The 14,274-nt window shown below is 33.9% G+C and overlaps 1 protein-coding gene across 3 annotated transcripts in view; it reads right to left on the reverse strand.

Moving 5' to 3' along the window:
- Nucleotides 1-14,274, reverse strand: part of Ndst3 (N-deacetylase/N-sulfotransferase (heparan glucosaminyl) 3) — a 182,061-nt gene that overhangs the window by 111,311 nt on the left and 56,476 nt on the right. For all 3 annotated transcript variants that reach the window (XM_005386807.2, XM_005386806.2, XM_013515341.1), the window contains exon 3: nucleotides 4,486-4,573. In XM_005386807.2, the coding sequence (XP_005386864.1) occupies nucleotides 4,486-4,573 (88 nt within the window). The remainder of the gene's footprint in view (nucleotides 1-4,485; nucleotides 4,574-14,274) is intronic.

A 14,274-nucleotide genomic window follows, 5' to 3' on the forward strand; every position in this document is an offset into this window, starting at 1 on the left:
GAGTTATTCATTCTAGAAGACAATGCACTTAATTAAATTTTAAAATATCTAATCTTCAAAAGACTGATTATTAAATTTTCTATCTGATCCCACTGAAAAATGATTCTCCTAGGCTTAGATGGCCCTGGCTACAGGTTCATGGAAGCTTTCATATTATACACAGATAACATGACCCTCCCACACTTTGGCTTTAGCTTCCTCCCCTCCGCTCTCCCCGACCTAGAAGAGGGCAAGCAGTCTTGTGAGCTGTGGGAAGTGCCCAAGTAAAAGAACAGGACAATATTCCCTGGTGAGAAGGAAGAAGAACTGTGGAGTGATTTTCTGGTATTCAGTGTTTGGCAGGAAGAGGACTGAATTGCCATGAGTGTTTTCTTGTATTTCTTAAATGAGGTTGGGTTGTCTTAGTTTTCCCCCAATGGCTACTTCTCTAGCTTTCATGAAACTATGTCCTTGATCTTGCCCTGGTGATTCCTTATCTGTTTGTTAATTTTCTTTTCTTTAAAGGATGTCAAAGAATCTAAGATAATCACCTTGAAATTAGAATATATTTAAGAGGTTATGAATACTCTTATTTCATTAAGTTCACGGGGCTCCACAGGGTTAAACTTAGTGGTGTGATGAGTCTGACTTTGCTGGAAAGATGAACTGAACATCTGCACATAGAGACAAAATTTTCCCTTCCTGTATCTGTGACAAAGCAATGGAATTTATGATAAGCAATTTGTAATACATATCTAATTGTGGTTTTAGTTTTGAGGTTACAGTAAGAATAGTTACTCATTCAATCCAAAGTTAAATTGTGATTATGAGGTTCCAGTTAATCTTTCGAACAATACAGAATAATGTATTTTATTGTTGTTCTAAGTCTTTCAAGTAAACAAAGCCTTTAAGTCTATATTAAAGTAACCTTTAAAACCTATAAAACTTTCAAATTGGAAACCAAAGTGGTGTGGCTGTGTGGTTATGTGTTATACATCATGTGACATGGAATACACTAGAACCAGTCTTAGGACTTTGACTCGCTGACTCTCTGGAATAGTGGAAAATCCGCTTATTCCAGAAGTGCAATATGACTACAATCTAAAACTGAAATTACTATTTGTGTTACTTATGTGCAGATGAAACTTATATTGATATTATTTATACGTAGGTTGAATTCTGTATGTGATAAGCTTGTAACTTTGTAGGAAATCATTAAACATACATGAAATAACCCATGTCCATATTACCAAATTAAAAATTTCAAAAGCATTTGCAATTGTAGAAAACTATTTGATAAACTTTAAAAAACAGATTTAAAAATTATTTATGTTTAGTTAAATAGGTTACACATATACATATGATACAAAATGCAGCAAGTACAAAAGCAATGCAATAAAAAGTTACTTCATTTCATCCTTGTTATTCAGTCTTAAAATTCTCTTCACAGATACTCCTTCAAATCCATTGACTATGAGTCTTTACAGGGACACTGTGTATCTGTATTAATAATGTGTGAGTATGTATAAGTTACTCAGCCACTCTGCAACTCAGTTTCATCAGCTTTAACATCAGCTTTGTACAGTTCTGTAAATTTCACCCATTTTATTTTTATATAAGTGGTAACATGTTCTAATAACTATATGGTAGTGTACTTTGATATTTTAAGATGTTGCTCAAGAGTTCTTTTCTTATTAGTTACATGTGACATTTTCTCTGTTCTTTTAATAACAAGATTATTTCATTATTTGAATGTACAACTCTAGCTAGCTTTTTAATTTCTGAAATATATATTGATTGATTTATTTAGTCATGAAATTGTATTCACCTATCCTTAGGCAAGAAAATCTACATTTGACCATATTAATTATGTTTGAGAAAGAGACTTTTAATTAATCTTAATATTTAAAATGATTTGTTCACAAAAGAACATGATCAAATTTTATTCTGTGACCTTGTTGCACGTAAGTACTAATGACTAAGAGATGATTTTATTGTCATTAATACATTTCTTCATTAATTCATTTTTAATAGGTATTGTTCTAGTCACTGTTGTCATAACAGTGGAGCCCTCATGGAATATTCATTCTATTGCGGGAAGAGACAACTGATAAATAATTTAAAACAAAGTTCCTTTAATATCTGTTCATGATACAGCTTTGAGCAATCTCTGAAAAAGAGCTGCTTTAAGCTATTAAAGAGTGCTACAAGGGGCTGGAGATTTAGCTCAGTGGCACAGAACCTGCCTGGCAAGTGTGAGGTCGTGAGTTTGATTCTTGGTACTGGAAAAAAAAAAAAAAAAAAGAGTGCTACAAAATAGTTTATTAAAAAATTCCTTTTGTGAACACAAGCCTTTTGAGAGTTTCCCTACTGAGATCAAGAATAAGACAAAATGCCACCATCACCAATTTTATTTAAAACTGACCTGGATATATGAGCTATGTGCAATTGGCAACCAAAAGAATCCAAAATTGGCAACCAAAATCCATACGGCCAGGAAAGAAAGAAATTGCATGATCATATAAGTAGAAAGTTCAAAAGTCTCTCTAGACAAAGTATATGGTGAATAACATTTTATTTTATGTTATTTTATTTTATTTTTTTGGTACTGGGAATTGAACTCAGGACCTTGCACTTGCTGGGCAGGCTCTTGTGCTGCTGAGCTATATTCCAGGCCCCAAAGTGAGTAATTTAAATCAGAAAAGTTGCTAGATACAGGATCAATGCACAAACATCGCTTATATATTTACAGATCATCAATAAGGGAGTGGAAAATTAAAAACAAGACATCAGGTACAACTGGATTTCTAAGGAATATATATAAAACCTAAAAAATTTTATTCAATATAACTAAGGAAGAATTAAATACATTTAAGGATTTAAGATGTCAATTTTCCATTATTCAGTTTATAGGTTTAATGCAATCTCCATTACAATTCTACCAAGTTTCTCTGTGGATATTTACAAGCTGATTGTAAAATTTATACGAGAATGCAAGCAGTCAAAAATAGCCAAGGCAATCTCAATGAAAATGAACAAATACAGAGGATGTACACTAGCATATATTATCAATTATAAAGTTACAGAAAATTAGACAGAGTGAAGGAGACAACTGGATCAAACAGGACAGCCAATCCAGAAAGAACCCATACCTACATCTTCCTATAATTTATGACACTGACAGTATTACAGTGCAGTGGGAAAGGGTGGTTTTCCAAAACATGGAGCTAATTAGATATGTTTACAAAAAGAAGGAGGTACCTCGATACCTATCTGATACATACACAAAAACAAATTCCAGATTAATCATAAATTTATGTAATTTGAGTTTAGAAAATATTTTCATGATCCTGTGATATGCAAAGATTTCTTAAGACTGAAAAAATCTTACCATAAAGGAAAAAATAATATATTGGACAAAATTAAAATTTAATATATTTGTCCATCAAAAATACAAATAAGAACAACCCAGACAGTTAGAGGAGGTGTTTGCTGCACATAAAAACTAATTAAGAATATATAATGAATTTCTACAAGTCTATAACAGAAGTCAGAAACTAGAAAAAAACCCAAGTGCTTCTTAAAGAAAGGTATCCAGATAGCCAGTAAACATGAAAGAAGTTAGCCTGCTCCTCATCAGGTAAATATATATTAGACCCATAACATGATATTTCTACATGTCTACCAGAAATACTAAAATTAAAATAGAAACATTATCAATACTGGCAATGTTGTATAGTAACAGGAGCACTCATACTACTGGAAATACAAATTAGTAAAACAACTTTGATAAACTAATTAGTATCTTCTGTTAGAGCTAATCACATACATGCAGTAAAATTTAGCAATTCCATTTCTGAATAATAACTAATAGAAAAGAATAGTAAAGTTCACTGAAGGACAAGTATCAGTATGACTATTAAAAAAGCCAAAGAACTAACCCAACCATCCACGTTAAGGTGTAATGGATAAAGACATATTGGTATGTAGGTTCAAATAATGGAATACTATACAACAATGAAAAATCATAGTGTATACATGATAATATTTATGACACCAATATGATGCTGAACAAAAAAAATTGGATAGAGGTGAATCATTTAGTTGTTAAAAGTGAGGGTAGAGATTTTCTTTAAGGGAAATTAGTGACTGTAAGTGGCCATAAGGCTGTGAACTCCGCTCGTATTTTCTTTCTTGATCTGCCCAAAGCTATGTAAAGCTATGTTTTCACAGCTGATGAAATATCACTGAAGATCAAACTTATTATTCATGTACTTTTACACAAATAAGCTATAGTTCAATAAAAGAAAGACCACTTGATAATATCATAGACATTCAAACTATTAACGTTTTCTAAAGGTTAAAAGTAGTATGTTGAATGGAGTAAAGTGAAACAGAAAGAGGGGAAGGACACAAAAAATGCAGGGAAGTGTGAGGATAGGGTGTACAGTGTTAACCAGAGTAATCAGAGAAACCTCGTGAGAACGGTTTGTGCTGTTTTCTTACCTGTATGGTAAAACTTCCCTGAAAATCCCAGGTTGAATGTAAAATTTGTGATTTGTGCACGCAAAAGCGTCTGAGTATCAAGCAGGGCCTGAAACATAGAATTTTGAAAGATGTATGAAGTTGAAAAAGGCACTGAGAAGTTTTATAAAGATATTTTCCTTTTGCAGTCAAAGAATAAAACCACTTCTTTGTATGTGACAGAATTAAATAATAGAAAGTAGTTTGTCACTTTATAATTAGAGACACTTTGAATATTCTTATTAAGTTTATTGGTAATTTAGACATACATAATGATCACATTAATCATAGGGAATTTGCACCGGCACATGATGTATTTTGATTTCTCTTTTTCACGTTCCCCTCGTCGCCCTTCAACTCCTCTTCCCCTCGTATTTACAAAGACTTCATTTCCATTTTATCTTCTTTTCTCATTTTTTCTTTTCCCTGCCTTCCCCCTCCCCCTCGAGTCCCCCTTTCCTTTTGAACAACTTCATCCTATTTTACAATATCTATCATACATTTTGATTCCTACTTGTACTTTCAGTTTCTCACACCAGAGAGAATGCACTATTTACACATTTGTCCAATGTAAAGAATATGATCTCAAGTGCATCCATTTAGCTATAAATGTCTCATGCTTATCCTTCTTTATGGCTGGGTAGTACTCCATTGTATAAAAATAGAGATTTTTTTTTTTAATCCATTCATCGGTTGATGGGCATTTGGGTTGTTTCCAAGATTTACCTATTACAAACTCTACTGTGATAAACATGCGTGTCCATGCATCTCTGTGGTATGATACTTTTAAATCTCTTGGGAAGATACCAAGAATGGGAATAGCTGGGTCAAATGGGGATGTCTACACTAGAGAGATACTTTTGAGATGACATAAAACACATATTTACCCATTAGCTTGCAATAAATTACCAAAAGGGTGAGATACATTTCTCAGATACATCTTTTATCTTAAAAACAGAACAGTTTTCATCCTTAAATCTGAGATTTCCCCAAACACAGCGATTGTTATTCAAGGAGGATATCACAGTGATGTAGATTTCTTATTTGCCCCCTTTTAAAAAAGAGTTAAATTACCCTGTTTCTTATAAGTAAAATTATTTTAAAGCAAGATTTTACTTGTAATATCCTATAAAATACCAGGCTATGTGTATTTAATGGAGTTTTCTTTATTTTTCTGTTCTTTCTCATTCTTATTTAAATTTCAATTCCTTTTCTTTCTTTCACAAACATACACTAGAGTAGAGAAGAGCCCACCTCAATTAGGCAAAAATATTGTATTACTAGATTTGAAAGAGATCTTGGTCCACAGTTCCTTGAGGGAACTGATGAGAAATTATTTGCTCAGATAAATTGACAGTAGAACTTAGATAAAAAATGTAATTCCAAATTAGGTCCTCTTTTTACTCTGCCATTCCAGATTCTTTCTTCTTTCTCAGATCCACCTGTACAAAATCCTGTTGTCTTAGAGACAACATCTGGAAGCCACATCATGCTCATAGATGCAATCTTTGGGGAAATAAACAGATAAAAAGCGTTTTCTTCAATGACCACCCTATGACTGCATGCCTTACCTGAAGCAAGTGATTCTGCCTGTCGTGTATAAGCAAAGAAAGAGATCTTCTGAATCTTAAACTTAAACTCATTTCACAAATGATCAGTTTTTAAAATTTAGGTATCTAATTCTTTTTTGTCTTTCTTTTGTTTACAAAAACTCTTTGGTGTGCATAACTGAACCAAATAACGTGTGAGTCCTGATGGTACGCAAAACTGCAAGACAGTCCTATCGGTGGAGCTCCTCATGTGGAACAAAAGGGTTAACGGATGGCAGCACCATCAGGGAGAGGTCCTTTCCTTACAAGGGTGAAGAAATGACCAGGTGAGCATGTTTAAGTGAGGAGTAGGATGTGTGGGTGGTAAATTGGGTCCTGGAAAACTGGGATGCTTCCTGAGTATAATGCATGAGCTTTTCTCTCCCTATCTTAATGGAAGGAACATCAGATAAGAAATATAAAGGTATGGATTCACAGTCTAGGTCTGGAACTTACCCGCCTGTATGCTTATCAATAGATGAGTGGATAGAGAAAGTGTGTATTACTCAGACACAAGGGAGTACTATTCTGCCATAAGTAGGATAAACCTGAGTCATTTGTAGGAAAATGATACACCTAGAAACCATAATGTAAAGTCAAATAAATCAGATACATAAGCTTAAATATTACATATCTTATATGTGAAACAAAATATCTAAATAGAGAGCAAAATAAAAGATAGGCAAAATAAAAGATAGAGAGCAAAATAGAAAGATCTCTTTCTTTGCTTATACACGACAGGCAGAATCACTTGCTTCAGGTAGGGCATGCAGTCACAGGGTGGTCACTGAAGAAAACACTTTTTATCTGTTCATTTCTCCAAAAGATTGCATCTATGAGCATGATGTGGCTTCCAGATGTCATCTCTGAGAAAGGAAATAGATCTTTTGCAAAAGGGAAGAGGGCCAAGAGGGGAAAAAGAGGCGTGGAGAGGGGGTGAGGAAAGAATGAAGGTGTGCTATATACATGTACCAACCCCCCCAAGGATGTGATCATTATGTGCTGCAAACATATACAGGACTCATAGAAAATAAAAGTTGGAAACAGTGAGTGTTGGGAGTTACGTGGTCTCAGCTGGAATCCTGGATCTACTCACTCATTTGTAAAATTAGGATAACAGTAATTACCTCAGAGCTGTCTTGAGAGGTAAATGGAATTACTTATGTGCCTGGCATAGTGACTAGTATTTGCTCAACTATTACTAATTACTATTCTATGACATCTGCTGCTGTTATTACTACTACTAATATTTACATGCTTGAAATTTTCCCTTCATCTGTAATGTGGAGACAGCAATCTAACTCATGAAATTGTGATATGAATTTTAAAAATAAATCTGCAGGAGTGGTTGGTAAATAAAATAAGCACCATAAAATATTCAGTTTTGATATTATAATCATTGGCAATATTTATGCATGTATGTCTCTATTTATCTATCATCTATCTATCTATATATATATCTACCTATCTATCCTCTAGATCATTTACTCCCTAAAACGTTTTTCCCTTCATTTTATTTACTCTCAGGGTTCTCCTACTCTCCTTTCTCCCCATTTTTTCCCTCATTTCTTCTGCACAGGTGAACATTTTAGCTGGCTTCTATCTTCTCTGCTTCTTAGAAATTATTTTTACATTTTACTCACTTCATGTCATTCTTTAAAAATTTTTAAAATTTAATTTAATTTAATTTTTTAAAAATTTATTTTAAAAATAAAAGAGGGATCCTATTTCTCCACAGCCTCGCCAGCATTTGTTATTGGTTGACTGCTTAATGCTAGCCATTCTTACTGGGGTAAGGTAGAATCTCAGTGTCGTTTTAATTTGCATTTCTCAAATGACTAATGATGTTGAACATTTTCTCATATATTTATTTACCATTTGTATCTCCTTGTCTGAGAAGTGTGTATTCATCTCAGCTGCCCATTTTTGGATTGGGTCTTTGAATTTGGAGGGGCTGATATTTTTTAATTCTTTATATGTTCTAGATCCCTCTGTCTGAGGGACAATTAGCTAAAATTTTTTCCAAGTTTGTGGGTTTTCTTTTTACTTTGCTGGTGATTTCTTTCGATGTGCAGAAACTTTTCAGTAGGATGAGATCCCAGTTGTTGATTCTTTCAAGAGGAATGCAGACTGGTGAAACCACTGTGGAAATCAGTTTGGAGATTCCTCAGAAAACTAGGTCTAAAGGTCCCATTCAACCCAGCAATCCCCCTGCTGGGTATTTTCCCAGAAGATCTAAAAACATCATATCACAGTGATGTATGTGCACCTATGTTCACAGCAGCACAATTTGTAATTGCTAAAATGTGGAAGCAACCCAAATGTCCATCCACTGAGAATTGGATAAGAAAATTGTGGTACTTTTATGTAATGGAATATTACTCAGCTGTAAAGAAAGATAAACTCGAGGCTTTTATAGGTAAATGGTCACAACTAGAGACCGTACTCATAAGTGAAATAAATCAAACATATATGTGCAAGCACCGCATTGTTTCTTTAGTGTAAAGCCTGAAAGAGTTAATTTAAACTAGGAGATATGATAGACATTGTGAATTGATAGGAAAGGCACTCAAAGGTAAAGGGTAACTGGGATATGGGAAAAGAGAAGGGAAAGAAGGAGAAAGTTGTATGTATGTATATGCAGGATAGTTAACATGGCTGTTCTACTGTCTTGTATTTATTTGCTGAAAGAAACTGTCACTGAGTCCTTGGTTGATCAGCTTTGTATGTCTATATCTGTTTTCGTGAGAAACCACTTGAAGATATCAATATGTAATACAGCAAGCATTGTTAATTCCCTACCACTCTGTTTGTAACTCCGTACTGTCTGTACTGTTCTTTTGCTATTTTGTAAAATGTTGTCTGTCTGTTAATATTTTCCTCCTTTTATTTTTAAAATAAAAAAAATAAAAGAGGGAGAACATTAACAAACAGACATCCATTTACAAAGTAGCATAAAAACAGTATATGCAATACAGAGTTACAGACAAAGTGGTAGGAAATTAATCAACAATATGTAATTGTTGTATTACATAGTGATATCTTCAAAGTGCTTTCTCAGGAAAATAAATAGAGACCTGCAAGACTGATCAAATAAGTAATCACTAACTGTTCCTTTCAGTAAAGTGATAGAAGTCAGTAGTACATCTATGTTAGCTATCCTGTACATACATACATACATAATTTCCCCTTCTTTCTTATTAAAGAGAATAAAAAATAAAAACAAAAAACATTAGAATTGAAAGGAACATTTAATGCCTATTTTTTTCTTTTTGACTGATTTTGCATGCTTATATCTGGTAATCTGATCAAATAATTTGAAGACAGTAGGCAATATAACAACCATTGGTGAGTTCCTACCATCTTGTCTAGTAAAATTTTTTTAGTTTAGTTTATTATACATATTAGTACATGTGTGTATAGTATATGATTACATTCCTTGTGGGGAGTTGGTACATGTCCATACACATCCCAGTTCTTTTCTTTTCCTTATCTCTTCTTTCTCTTCATCTCTTGGTTCCCTTCTCCCCTGAGAATCATTTAACTTCCTACTTCCCATTATCTATTTTTCCCAGAAGTACAAATGCCAATACATACTCAAAGAAATGCTCAACATGGTTTCTCTTATATGAGAAATCCAGAGTAAAAATAAAAAGCATTTCTTTTATTCAGCATTTAATGGTTAATATAAAGATTCAAACTCTGTGTTGAAATTGTTTTATGTATATTCAATCCTTCCATCATAAAATTAGGTAAACTAAACATGTTTTCTTTTTGTTCAAGTAAATTTGAATTTGAACCAACTGCAGTTATTAAACTAGCCCTTATTTTGCAGGTTTGGCTTAACATTTTATACTTACTTAACATTTTAGAAACAAACATTGAAACACTTAAAAGATATACTGAAACAGATGGCAGATACTAATTATACAAATGTATGGTGAAGAGTAAAATTTATTTCTAGATGAATTTTTTTTTTTACTTGAGCAATGATATTTCTCATTTCAATTGTTTTTATAAACTGGATTTTGGGAATGTCTATGAGAAAAATGTTCTATATCTATCCATTATTTTTATCTTTTTAAAATGTGCCATTATTGGCTTATTCTGTGGAAGAAGCTTAACACCCAATAATATTCTTAGATCATACCCTTTTCACTAAATTTTTCATTGCTAGAATGCTTTTTTTTTTTTCCTTTTTGGTACTGGGAATTGAACTCAGGACCTTACGATTGCCAGGCAGGCACTGTGCCACTGAGCTATACCCCTGCTAGAATGCTTTTATTCAATATTATTTTATTTTTGAACAGGCATAGTTAATACTCTGAACAAAGTAATATAAAATGACATAAATGATATTTTGCCTTATTCTCTTTCTGCAAAATGTAAAAAATGATGTGATAAAATAAAAAACTACATAAATTCCATATTATCACATCTAAAAACCCACATGTATTCTGGGCAAGTAAGCTTTCTCTGAAATGCAGAGTATTTTGACCATGTAGGAAGTAATTAATTAGGAGCCTTTAAATAGCCACCATGTCGCAGTCTCCTTAAACATCAACCAAAGAGTCATAACAACTTGTATGTCTACTTTCAAAAGTTGTCTGAATATTGAAGAATGGTATTCTAAGTTTCCAAAAATATAGTGTATAGTTTTGATTGTAGTGCATTTTACAGTGAATAGTATAGTATTACAGTGTATAGACTATTTGGATTATAGTGTATTCCATGTATCATGATTGTTTTTAAAATAACATTTTTCCAACTTAATAGAATAAAAACATAAATAAGGATACACATCCTCCCTAGCCTATTGTGTTCTTTATTGCTGGTTCTTTTTTTTTATTTTTTTATTTTTTTCTGGTACTGGGAATCAAACTCACAACCTCATGCTTGCAAGACAGGCGCTGTGCCACGGAGCTAAATCCCCAGCCCATTTATTGCTGGTTCTGACAACCACATAACCTCCCTCAATCTCAAAGTAAACCTCCTTCCTCCCATATCTCACACTTGGCCCCACAAATATCCTCTGAAGAATCCCAGTACTAACCCTTCAACTCAACTAAAATACTCTAATAGTCATACCACACATCAAACTTTCCTTCTCCTCTATCACAATTCCCCCTAACTTCCTCTTCATGTCTCACATCCCTCATCTAATCACCTTCCATTCTCCTCCCTGCATTCACCTACCTTACTGTAGAACAATCACAAATAATAAATGGTCACAGTGTGCATAGAGGACAGACAAAGCAGCGAAGTGCAACTGTAAGGACTGTTATATAGAAGTGTTGTATGACTGAATCTACTGACGCTGTTATATCCAGAAGTAGTTCTTTCACCAAAACATATGGACAGAGTCCAAATAACCTGAAGTAAATAAAAAGTGTAAATACTTTTACTGGATGTACAAAGCTGAAAATTATTGACAGGGAGGCCACATCCTGCCAAAAATCTCCATATAAGCCACAAACTCTCCTCACTTTTCTAGTCCTCAATTTGCAGTACATTCTCATAAAAAGGAGAGAGAGAGGGGTATATATATATATATATATATATACACACAGAAACAGAAATACTGGTAATCATACACGCGTACAGAAGGCAACAGAAGAATTCCAAGTTCATCCAACTCTCCCAAGGCTGAGGAAGGGGTCACAAAGGGACAAGAAAATGAATACCAGGTATCACAGAAGGCATGAAGAAAATAGATGAGTTCAAAGAGGAAATGAACCAAAAGTACAGCATGCCCACAGTGAATTTCAGGGAAATAGGTAAAAAAATTGGATGAGCTAACAAAACACTTCAGAATTGAATGATACATTCAACAAGAATACGGAATCCTTGAAAAGAAGTCAGACAGAAACACTTGAAATAACAAACTGTATATAACTCATACATCACAGAAATGACCATTGTGAAGACAGGGTGTCTGATATTGAGGACAACATAATGAATTACAATAAAAAACTCGAAGAAGTAAAAAAGGAAATAAGAGAACAAGAGAAGACTGTGGAGTGGCTGTTAGATGACAACAAGAAGACCAATCTCAGGCTAATCAGAATTAGAGGAAAACTAGAAAATAACACAGATAGATTCATTAACATGCTTACAGAATGCATGGAAGGAAGGAGTTTAAAATACAAGCAAGTGATGCTTATAGAATACCAAACAATTATGATAAAAGAAGCTCACAAAGGCATATCCCTATTAAATTCAGATAGCCAGCAAAAAAACCACAATTTTAAAAGCAGCAAGAGAAAAACAAAAAATCACACAGAAAGGTAACACAATGAGAACCACAGGACTTCTCAGCAAAAACCCTCAAGGGCATAAGAGGTTGGAGTGAAGTATTTCAATCCCCAAAACAACTTCCACACCAGATTAATTTACCCAGCAAAGCTATCTTTCAAAATAGGTGGGGAAATAAGGTATTTCCATGAAAAATCCCAGCTGAAAATATATATGAATACTAAGCAACTCTTGAGAAAAGAGTTAAGAATATTCTCAACAGAAATCAGGAAACACACAGCTAAAAATAAATGGGGATATTAGAATGAGGTCAATGGATAAAGAGCAAGAAAAAGCATCTGGAAAAGAAAAATAAAAAATTCATCAACAGGTAAAGAAGATAATGACAGTAAGTAACTAACACATCTCAGTAATAGCTCTCAATGTTAACAGCCTTAACTTTCCAATTGAAAGACACAGATTGGAAGACTACATCAAAAATCAGAACCCAACAATCCACATGATTCAAGAAACTGATCTAAGAAAAAAAGATATTCATACACTAAAAAACTAAAGGATGGAAAATCACATTTCATGCACCAGGATCCTGAAAACAAGCAGAGGCAGCAATTCTAATATCAGACATGATAAACATCAAGTTGAAACTGATAAAAAGAGACAAAGAGACAAAGGGACAATACAAATTAGTCAGGGGAACAATCCAACAAAAAGGCATAACATTGATAACATATATGCATGGAAAACTAGAGCACCTATTTTCATAAACTACTGAAATTAAAATATCAGACAAAAGTAACACAATCGTAGTAGGGGATTTCAACTATCTGTTTTCACAAATAGCCAGCATCATACTAAACGGGGAAAAACTAAAAGCATTCTCCCTAAAATTAGGAACAATACAATGATGTCCACTATCACCACTTCTATTCAACGTGATGCTTGAAACATTAGCCAAAGCAGTTAGACAAGAGAAAGAAATAAAAGGGATACATAAGAAAGGAATAATCAAATTATCACTATTTGCAGATGGTATGATAATTGTCATGGTTTGTGTCTGGATATCGCCCCCACAGCCTCATGCAGTCATGGGGCAGGCTTCTAGAGTTTATGACTGATTCATGGTCCAATGCTGGGCTTATAGGTGTGAGATCTACACCCACCCTGGAGCAGGTAGCCTGCACTCAATATAAGGAAGGGAAAGAGGCTCGCTCTTCCTGCTGTTTATCCCTGCTTTTTGCTCTTGCTGTTTTTGCTGTCTTGTGCCACCTTGAACTACTGGCCCTGTCCTGCCACCCAGCTGATTATAGACTGAAACCTCCACAAACGGTAAGCTAAATAAACCTTTCCTTCCTTAATTCTGGGTGTCAGGTATTTTGTCTCAGTAATGAGAGAAAAGTAACCAAGACAATAATCTACATAAAAGATCCAAAGAACTTCAGTAAAATACTCTTAGAATTAATAACCAACTTCAGGAAAGTATCAGGATACAAACTCAACACACACACAAAAAATTAGCATTTATATACATCAACAATGAAAGGGATAAGGAGGAAATTATGAAAACAATACCATTTACAGTAGCTTCAAGAAAGATGAAAGACCTAGGGATTAAAATAAGCAAGAAAGCAAAAGACCTCTACAAAGAAAACTACAGAAGTCTAAAGAAGGAGACTGAAGAAGATATCAGAAAAGAGAAGGGAAACCTGTTCCCTGATTCTGGATAGGAAGACACAAAATTGTGAAAATGGCCATACTTCCAAAACTGTTATACAGATTCATTGCACTCCCAATAAAAATACCAACAGCAGATTATACAGATCTAGAGAAAATAATCTTCACATTCATATGGAGCTGGAAGAGACCCAGAATGGCAAAAGCTACTTGGGGCAACAGCAAAGCAGGCAACATAGGAATGCCTGACTTCAAG

This window comes from Chinchilla lanigera, unplaced genomic scaffold (assembly GCF_000276665.1).
Source record: "Chinchilla lanigera isolate Chin_1 unplaced genomic scaffold, ChiLan1.0 scaffold00027, whole genome shotgun sequence".
In the NCBI taxonomy this organism is placed as follows: Eukaryota; Metazoa; Chordata; class Mammalia; order Rodentia; family Chinchillidae; genus Chinchilla; species Chinchilla lanigera.